Source organism: Notothenia coriiceps, unplaced genomic scaffold (genome assembly GCF_000735185.1).
Source record: "Notothenia coriiceps isolate Sejong01 unplaced genomic scaffold, NC01 NC01_scaffold00001919, whole genome shotgun sequence".
Classification (NCBI taxonomy): domain Eukaryota; kingdom Metazoa; phylum Chordata; class Actinopteri; order Perciformes; family Nototheniidae; genus Notothenia; species Notothenia coriiceps.
Window position 1 is genome coordinate 98,394 of NW_011334620.1, and position 9,862 is coordinate 108,255.

Consider the following 9,862-nt stretch of genomic DNA (forward strand, 5'->3'; position numbering starts at 1 on the left):
TATCTTTATTTATTTGTTTATTCCACACATGGCAGTTATTTTAAAACAAAACATGTACACTTTACAAAACATGTATACTTTTACTGGTTGTTTTTTTATAGCATGGTGGAAGAACAACTCCACATCTCACCTTCCCCTAAAGCAATATTCTTTCAGTCACAGTTGCTTACAAATACTGAACCATAAACCCAGAACACAATCAAAAGTCAACTTCATACTGTCTAATTACGCTTTCTTTATACATTTTCTTAAACATAAAACTTTGTGGGAAAATAGAAACAAACAGCTTCTATCTTTGACTATGCGACATGTGTCTTTGATCCACACAGCTAAAGCCCAACAAGCAGTTACTCCCAGCATTCTGTTTCCATAGTAACAAACTGTTAGTGTGAAAATAGTACATCACAGAAGAGGCTCATGATTGGACCTCACAAACTGCTGAATTGCTCCCTTAGAGTCCGCTACAAACGTATCTACTTGAGTTTGTTTGTTACTCTACTTTCAATGTGGCTCCCTCTGATGGTGGCATCTGTCCCCCTGCAGATGGGTAACGAGGAGCAGCAGGAGAAGCTGCTGCGGGAGTGGCTGGACTGCTGTGTGACGGAGGGGGGGGTGCTGGTGGCTCTTCAGAAGAGCTCACGACGTCGCAACCACCCTCTGGTCACCCAGATGGTGGAGAAGTGGCTGGACGGGTACCGGCAGATCCGCCCCTGCGCGTCTCTGTCTGACGGAGAGGAGGAGGAGGACGATGAAGACGAGTGACAGAACTGAAGCGAGGCGAGGGAGGCGGTCTGCTGGTGGGGGGGNGGGGGGGGGGGCAAGACTCCTCCCTCTCCTCTATCTTACAGTTTTTTTTTTTCTTTCCTGACACGGACAAACTGTGAAAGCCTTCAGGAGAGGACAGGGAACCAAGCCCCCCCCCCACTGACAGGAGACACTGCTGCTCTTCTATCACACGCAGGCACTCGGACAGACACCTAAAAAACACGTGCAACACTTTACTCTGAAAACGCTGAGACTGACAAACTGCTGCGAGACAAAGGTTTACGAATGCAAACGACCTTTTGATTTGTTTTTCAAATGTAAAGGAATAAAGGATTCTCGATCCATAGATGTAAATGCATGTGGTTGTTTTAAAAAGAGTATAAGGACATATACCAGCATTTATATCTGTTCAGTGTGGGCACTGAGAAAAGCACACTTCCAAATTGATCTTTTTGATGTTTCTTTTTCCATTTTAAGACTTGGCTTGTTACTTTTTTTTTTCTTTCTGAATGGGCAGGGACAAAGCCAATAAATATTATCTGTAGAAAACCAGAGATTGTGTAATACTAAATGACTTTAATCCTTATTACTAAGCACTGCACATTTATTAAAAACATTTCTATATAAATACAGTATCATTGCTTGAATCAAGGTCATATATGAAGCTCTTGAAAGGGGAGATTTTCCCTTTACAAGTCAAATCTACACTCAATCTTCGCACACAAACATTCATGTTGGATCTTTGGTTTACCTTTTTCAGACTGATTGAAGTTGTGTGTGTGTGTGCGTGTGTTTTCTTCTCTGAAATTACTCTTACATATTTATTGTTTGGAAACTTATATGAGCTACTAGGATCTTTCTGTATATGTTCTTTCTCCTTTCTGTGGTTTTGTTAATTATTCTCTCAATCTTGATGAAGACACGTTGCACAGAAACACTGTTGCTGTGAGGAAAGAACCAATCATCCCCATCAGTGAGAAGTTTACTTGCGTTATTGCGTGCGATTTAGTATCTCATCTGGATGCCTAAAATCTGGTGCTTTTCTTTTGGGCAGACGAGTGTGAGACACATTTAATGTCAACAGAACAGTCACAGCGTTGTTTGTTATTTCCTCTTTGTCCCTTTTTTCCTCATAGCATTTGTTGTCAAGGTCATGGTACACGTCAGTTCACCTCCTCTGTTTGTTGTCCTCCTTTAAGTTTGTGATGAAGGTCATTGTGAGACTGCAACATATAAAACCAAAGCTGACAGAAGAAAAACAAGTTACTTTTTTTTTTGCTGTGAATGTTTTGCATTTCGTTTTTTTCCCTGCCATTGCGTACTGTAACCTCTTTCCTGTTTCATTCAAACTCACGTTTTGAGCATCACCTGTATGTTGCTTTGTATTTATGCAATAGTTGCAGTTGTGACTATGATGGTTTGTGGATTTAAGCCTGACTTCACTATACAGAGTGTAACGCAGTGAACAGGCAAAATAAGGAAAAAAAATAAAGGAAAACCTTTTTGAATGTCCAACTAAACTGCTTCCTGTCTGATGTTCTTAGAAATCAATTCTGTTAGTTCATGTTTTAGTTTATTCTGTGATTTTCATTGAAAAAACATAGTATAGTGAGTTAATCGTAAACAAATGTGATTCAACATATAGTGTAGTCATTTCAACTAATCCTAAAAATGTCATAGTATATCATGGCTTATAGTAAATGATGTTCTATGCAGTAAAACATCATAGTACAGTTTGTCAAACATTATGAAAGATTGTCACAACAATTATAGAATGGTATGTTCTGTAAAAAGTACATATGCTAGTATGTCATAAAAAAGTTCATTATTGTTATCTCTTTATTGTATTTGTTTAAACAGAGGTCATGAGATGATTCTGACAGCGTTGTCAGAGAAGGCCACAAGGTTCAGATTGGCCACTGCCTCCAACATCTACAAATATATCGTAAACATACTGTAGACTGTGTTTAGAGTTTAGATAAAGACTTCATTTTCTCAATCATAACGCTCAATGTTTAATACTTAAATGTGTGAATGCTTATGGAGTCAAACACTTCAATAATAACAATTTATATTGTGCACTAGGCAGGCAGAAATAACTTCTATTCTCATGCATTCAGATACATCCCCTAGAAAATACAGAGAATATCAGCGTTTACACGTAAAATTTCTTATAAAGATCATACATACAAAGTAGAGACGTGTTAATGGAAAACTCTTGGGTGTTTTTAATATCCTCCATATCATTTGACCTTATGACTCCTAATCCATGTAGCATCCTAATCCATGTAGCATTCTAATCCATGTAGCATTGTATAACTGCAAAAGACATCCGGGACACACCTTGTTGTATATCATTTCAATGCTGCTTCTATTTTATATGAACATTTTAATGAAAGAAAACAGCAGTTTTTGAATCAAAATCTCTTAGATCTTTTTTTAGATATCATGGGAACTTATAAACCAAAATCAATGTACCAGTTTTATTAAATGTTCGTCCATCATATACATTAATATTGTTGAACAAATCAACAGTCTCAATCCCTTCAATAGCTTTCATGTCAAGTTACCCATTGACTACCAATCCATGCCCTATGTTAAAACTACATACATCTCTCGATAGGAGTTCAGTGCTTCTTTTATAATAAAATAATATTTTAAGGAAAAAAAACAGCCGTCTGTTTAATGTGGAATTTATTTTCAACAGTTTCAACGTCATGTGACCGAGTGACATCAAATCAATGCACCGTTGTATTACATAACTGAACAAGCAGGACACACCTTTTCATCTGATTTGAATGCTATTTCTATTTATTATGAATATTATTATGGAAATTCAGAAGTTTCTGTGGTTCAGAGCGACGGCTTGGTGACATAAGCGTCGTCTTCGGACTGGCACATTTTGCAACGTAGCAAGAAGGAGCAGCCAGATCCAGGCTGAATGTCTGTCAAATATACAACTTATTTACACCACAACTCATGGATTACACATCCTGTTGAAAATAGGACTAATAGAAACTGTATTTCTAAAACCTGTTGCACAATTTATATTTTCCGACATTGACAGTTCCAGACTTTGAAACCCCTTTTAATTGTTTTTTAAGCAAGTGTTAAACATGTCCAGAAAACAAACAAATATCTCACACAGGCAATCATCAATCAGAACAGTACATTTTATTTATTGTTTCCAGCTGCACTGTATGCTATATGTTCACCTTGTACAAGAAACAAATACAAATACTCACACTAAAAACCAAACAATCTGCTAGCAGCCGTCTCTTGCTAACGTCACGGGGCTAAAAGGGATGGATGTGGCGGCGGTTGTTCACGGAGGACGCTCTGCCTCCGAGAGCCACAGCTGGATTTCATTAGAGCAGAAAAACAAAGAGGGAGAAACTATAGGAGGAGAGGGAGTGGTCGCTCACATCAGACTATGATTATAAGAACATTTAACAAGGCAATACAAATCTAACAGGACAGAAAACCTTGAACATCAAAAAACGTACATTTGATATATAAAAAAAATACCACAATGGAGAAAGAGGTGGAGTAATGGAAAGCAAGAATCCAGTTTTTCTTTTAATTCCGATTTGGACAGATTTTCTTTTTCCTGAGTCAGTAAGCTGTTTTTGTTTTTCCTACTTTGCTAACTGGAGCTGTAACGTACTGTCGGTCCTTTGGATGCAGATATTTGGGACACTGTTCAGGCCAAATATCGTGGGTACCTAAGTTCAGCTGCGTTGGAAAATACCACAGCTAAATGTAATTGATGTTATACACTCAACGTACAATATCTAACCACAAATGGCAGTCTGATTTTTTTCCTTTTTTGGTTTCAATGGGTCGTTTTTTTAGTTAATGGGCTGAAATATACTTTCTGGAACTGGAAACCACATGTCCTGGCACACATCTTGGCTCTACATTCAGGGGCCACCAGCCACGAAGGGAAAAAGCAAAAGATGGAGTCCAGATTTCTGATGGAGACGGCTGTTGGTCTGCTAAACATACGTGTAACTGTAAATTCATTCATTTTCAAACACTGAAGAACCGAACAAACTGATATTCACTTGCAACATAAACACAGAATATAGGGTAAACAGAGGAAAGTAAAAAAGCAAAAAATCAACACAAGACATGTTTGTGCTGAAATGGGCGAAACTGAGGAATAAGGGGAAGTTTATGAAGTCACTGTCGCTTCAAGTTTGTCCTTTAAATCAAGGGAGGGGGGGGGGAGGTGTCAGATGTCCATCCTGCATGTGGAAATGTCAACATGTCCCAGAAATCAGGAAGAATCTCCCCTGAAATATACTCAGAAATAAAGATTAAAATATCACTTAAATCAACGAAGAACAGAAACAGATATGGGGGAGGGGAGGTTTCAGATCTGCATGAGTTTGACGGTCAGTCCCATCTCAGTGTGGCAGCTCAGGTGTGTAATAACCATCTCAGGTGTGTTATAACCACTGTGTGTCCACTGTCCTCACTGGGGCTGTGGTTTCATACAAAATAAATTGTTGAAACGTTGCCCGACAGGCAGTCTGCTGGTGGGTTCAGATGGCTGAAGTCAAGCGTGCAGTCGGATGGTTCGGTTGGTGGGGTTGCTGGGTTTTATTTATTTTTTTGTTGAAGTTGGTTTCAGCCCCCTGCTCGGTAACAGCAGCAGTCCTAAGGCTCAGTCATGTGCTCTCTCATGGGGTCGCCATGTTTGGAGGGTCGGTTGGGGGAGGGGGCCTGTGACGGATGGGTACCGGGGGGCAGGGTATGGGCGATGGGCACCCCCCCAGGCACCAACCCCTCCATTGGTCCGGGGATCCCGCCGGGGGCCACGCCCACCACGCCGGGAGGGAACCTGGGGAGGGAGAGGAGAGGATCAACAGGCGTGGTTGAAGAGCAGAGGGAAACCACCACAAAGTTGGACAACCTTTTTTTGCACCTGATCATTACTGTGTGAAGTAAATGGATAAATGGTATTTATTCAAATATAATGTTGTACTTAAAGAGCGTTACATTGAATAAAAAAACATTTAAAAAAGAGGCAAAGTTAAACATGTCAGGGAGCTCTGCCGCATGGAGGCAATACATGATGTAAGAGGTTCATATCTGGTGTGAGGAAGGACTCTTAAGGGTCATTCACCCAAATTATGAAACATGATTCCTTACTTTCCTTACCTTGCAGATAGCTCTGATTTTGTTTGCTCGGCTTTTAAGATCTCTGCTGAATTTAGTTGATTTACGGTATAGATGACATTAAAACAATAATCAGTGATATCTCTTTCCAAATAGGCTCCCGAGTGAGATATGTTTTCATAATTTGGGTGAACTGATTCAGGGAGCTGAAAGGAAAAGTGTCAGGGCTGTCACTGCAAATAAAACCCTCAGCAAGACGCAAAGTTTCAAAATGTCACTTCCTTTCTTTCTTTCTTAGATGTAAGGACATAACTCTTTCTGAAAAACTCCACAATTTTGTTTGTAACTCGTCACTTCAAAATTAGAGTCGTAAAAAAAAAAAACAAGGAAAAAAAGTGCATTATTTAGATTTTTACTTTTTCTACTCCTTATATCAAGTGTGTCATACCTAGCTGAACATGTGTGTGAACCCTTGGTCGTGTTTAGGGAATCGATGAGAGGCAGGGTACAGTGGGTTTCGGGACATGTGGCTCAAGAGTGTAAAGCAGGAAAAGGGGCCACAGATTTAAATGGGATTTGGTTTATATTAATGATGGTATTCATTTGCTCTGGCCTGTGTGCCAGCAGTGGTAGTTTTCATTTACCTGGTTGAGAATTAGGTATATAATTTGTCCTGCATTCCCCCCGTTGCTATGGCCTGTACCATGGTTCGGTTCATTTGGCTGTGTGAGAAAAGCAGTTCATTCTGGTTGAGACAATATAGAGACTGAGAAACCAAAAGCCTAAACTGAACAAGGGATTCATTCATTTGGGCCAACTACTATGTATTAATACGCCACAAAAACTAGGACCCAGGCTAAAATTCAAGAATAGAGAATTGTGACATACATAAGAACATCTAGTCTAAGCCTGATCTACGGCAGGTGCTGATGTCTCTCAGGTGGTCTCCTGTCTCCCCCCCCCCCCTACCTGTAGGCGGCACCGGTGCATCTCAAGGGTAAACTTGGAGGCTGCTGCTGGGCTCCTCCATCATCCCAGGGGGCCGAGGTGACACAAGAACTCTTGTTGACGCAGTTTCGAAGCTGTCCAGGAATACGGGCCCTCTGTAGGCGGCACCGTTCATCTCAGGGTGAACTTGAGGCTGCTGCTGCTGCTCCATCATTCCCCAGGGGGCCGAGGTGACAAAGAACTCTTTGTTGACGCAGTTTCGGAGGCTGTCAGGAATACGGCCTGGGTCGGGGCAAGACAAAACATAAACTAAATCTAAGTATCTATAAGGCAGCTTCCTACGTTTAGGAAATACAAAGCTGGTGGTACAAAGCTTCCTTTTTTTTAAATCTCCTTTAGCATAGAACCTGGACTATGGACCATCTAGTATCCAAGAACAGGGGATAATGCCGTCCAACAATTCCTTGTTGCAACAAAATTCAAAGTCAACCTAACCATTAACCTAATGTGCTGTGGCTGTTTAGTTGGAAAGGATACCTTACTTTGTGTTGTAAATAAAGCTTTTTTTTCAAAAAGGAAAAACTAAATCCATCATGACATAATTATCAAAGTGTAAGAGCAGTTGTACTCCGTTAGCACCATGGTTGTCTTTTCCTAAGTCTTCATGAATTCTCTTACAGATGTTTCTTTTGACATCATGATGGAGGATAAGGAAAATACCTATGCCACACTTTTTGGACTGCAGCTTAAATGTGAAATGCATTTAGAGAAGTCAGTGTACCAGTGATGGCTCTGCGTATTTCTGTGGCGGCGGCCTCTCTCATCTCCAGTGATGCCTGCTCGCTGTACCAAGCGGTGTGGGGGGTGCAGATCAAGTTGGGGGCGTCCTTCAGAGGACCTTGGGAAAAACTGCTCAACAGAAATATGAAGAGAAAAAAGTAAATAAGAGATGAAAAAGAAAGCCTTTTTCTAACGAGATTGTTTTGATTTCATTTTGATTTGGGCATCCATTTCCGTCACTTATTAGGGTCTATTAGGAGTCGCTATGTCCTATAAATGTGCGATGATTCTAGCGATGAAATACTAAAGTATGTTTTAACAGTCAGTTGAATCGGTGAAAGCTCTGAGGATAATCACCTGAAAGGCTCCGACTCGTGGACGTCCAAGGCGGCCCCCCGTATCCGGCCTTCCTTCAGGGCCTGAGCCAAAGCTTTCTCATCCACCAGACCCCCCCGTGCCGAGTTGACCAGGAAAGCCCCTTGACGCATCTGCAAACACACACAGCAGAAACACTCACAATAACTCCAGACATCAACACGTGTGGCTGTGAGATTGCAGAGGGGCTGTCATCCTCCAAGCGCTGCGTGGGAAGACACACACAGCGCCAGACAAACACTTTCAATGAAAAGAACGACAAGAGCACAAAAGGCTTTTCAAAGACAGTTGACATTTAAATGGCAACTAGACTTTCATCTTCACAGAAGCTCTTTATTCAGGAAGCGAGCATGTAAGTGATTTTTTAAAAGCAGATTTAAAATCTTACATATTTTTAAGACGACTGAATTGAACTCAAATAGCAGTTCAATTCAAGATATGATAAGACTTCTTTATCTCCATATAGGAAATGCAGGTGTTACAGCAGCACTACGAAAGTACAGATAAATACAGAAATAGAAATTAAAAACAAGTTTAAAAGAAACATGAGGTGTATCAAACTAGTTTAAGAGGAATAAGAGTAGAAACTATACAACAATTATACATGAATTAGCAATCAGAGACAGTGACAACAGCAGTAAGTCTCAGTAGTATACATATTGTTATGTTAACATACAGTATATATACTGTATGTTAACATTTCCATTTGTGTCCTCCAGGTGGCAGCAGTGCTTCAGACTCAGAGACGAAGAGGAGGGTTTCTTGTGTTTATCATGTGAGATGAGCTGATCCCTAAAGCCTAGAAACCATTACACTGGGGGGTCAAAGTGCATGCTGTGGTTAGCTTAGCTGCTGATTCACCACTTGGCTGCTCCATAGCATTCCTCAGCTCCTCACTGACTGCATTGTAGGCAACTCACAATAGATGGGGGGTGCTGCAGAAACATATCATGGACTCTGAAAACAAACTATGTCGGATTGCATTGCGGGGAAAATGTAAACTCTTATACCATCTAACCGCTGAGGTAATCTTATGTTTCCTGGTTTTTTAATATAAGAAATGTTAGATTACTGTATGTCAAAATGATTATAATCATTTCCACTAAAAGAAAAAGGATACAATTCATACTTTATTCAATGTGACAGTCGTTATACTTGGCTGGTTTACAGTGAAGAACTCTACTCTACACCGACCACACACACACACACACACTCTGGCATGTGTGTGTGTGTGTGTGTCACGCTGACCTGAGAGTTATGAAACTGTGAGGAACAACAGACTGATTACAGTGAATCTTCCCACTATATCAGACAATAACGCTCCACCATCCACCCCCGTATGTACGGTACACCCCTCTCATTCTGGATCCACAGAGGTTTTCTACATGCCTGTGTCTCTTTGTTTCTCTCAGTATCTTACCACTCATTAAAAGGTTGTTTAAACAGCCTATAATTGGACAGAGGAGCGCTGGCAGCCGGGGAATGCTAGTGGCAGGCCAAGTCTCCTGCAAGTCCGCTGGGTTAAAGCCGTGCTACCGATCCCCGGGTATCATTAGCCGAGTGAGGAGAATGTGCAGCTTGCTATGGAGGGGAATGAGAAGAGCTTCTGCCATTTGAGGTTTGTACGGTTTTAATAAGTTGCAGGTTCTGTCAGTTTCTTAGACGATGTTCAGTTTCTGTAGGAACCAAATGCTACTTAGTCTGAGTTTATTATTATTATTTGTTTACGTCACTTTTATTTGTTTGTTGAGCACTTCCGGTAATTGTCCCATAAGTGTGGTTTGTGTATATAGTCGAGTGCGGATGACAGAGTGTGAGCTTGCACTGTCATTTTTTCTGTTGACCGTTTTTGTCTCATAGTTACTGT

At 40.7% G+C, this 9,862-nt stretch overlaps 2 protein-coding genes across 5 annotated transcripts in view; one reads left to right on the forward strand and one right to left on the reverse strand.

Annotated features, from left to right (window-relative positions):
- LOC104964458 (ubiquitin thioesterase ZRANB1-like) overlaps positions 1-4,218 on the forward strand; it is a 10,367-nt gene extending 6,149 nt beyond the window's left edge. Inside the window, exon 8 of the mRNA XM_010793258.1 lies at positions 399-4,218. Coding sequence (XP_010791560.1) covers positions 399-762 — 364 coding nt within the window. The 3' untranslated portion in view covers positions 763-4,218. The remainder of the gene's footprint in view (positions 1-398) is intronic.
- Positions 3,565-9,862, reverse strand: part of ctbp2a (C-terminal binding protein 2a) — a 71,333-nt gene continuing 65,035 nt past the window's right edge. For 2 of the 4 annotated variants that reach the window (XM_010793112.1, XM_010793119.1), the window contains exons 7-11: positions 7,978-8,108; positions 7,622-7,749; positions 7,000-7,122; positions 6,537-6,618; positions 5,528-5,614 (exon numbers count right to left, since the gene is read on the reverse strand). In XM_010793112.1, coding sequence (XP_010791414.1) covers positions 6,548-6,618; positions 7,000-7,122; positions 7,622-7,749; positions 7,978-8,108 — 453 coding nt within the window. In that variant the 3' untranslated portion in view covers positions 5,528-5,614; positions 6,537-6,547. Of the gene's footprint in view, positions 5,615-6,536; positions 6,619-6,988; positions 7,123-7,621; positions 7,750-7,977; positions 8,109-9,862 lie in introns of those variants that run through there. The other 2 variants (XM_010793094.1, XM_010793104.1) reach the window with 2 other exon arrangements.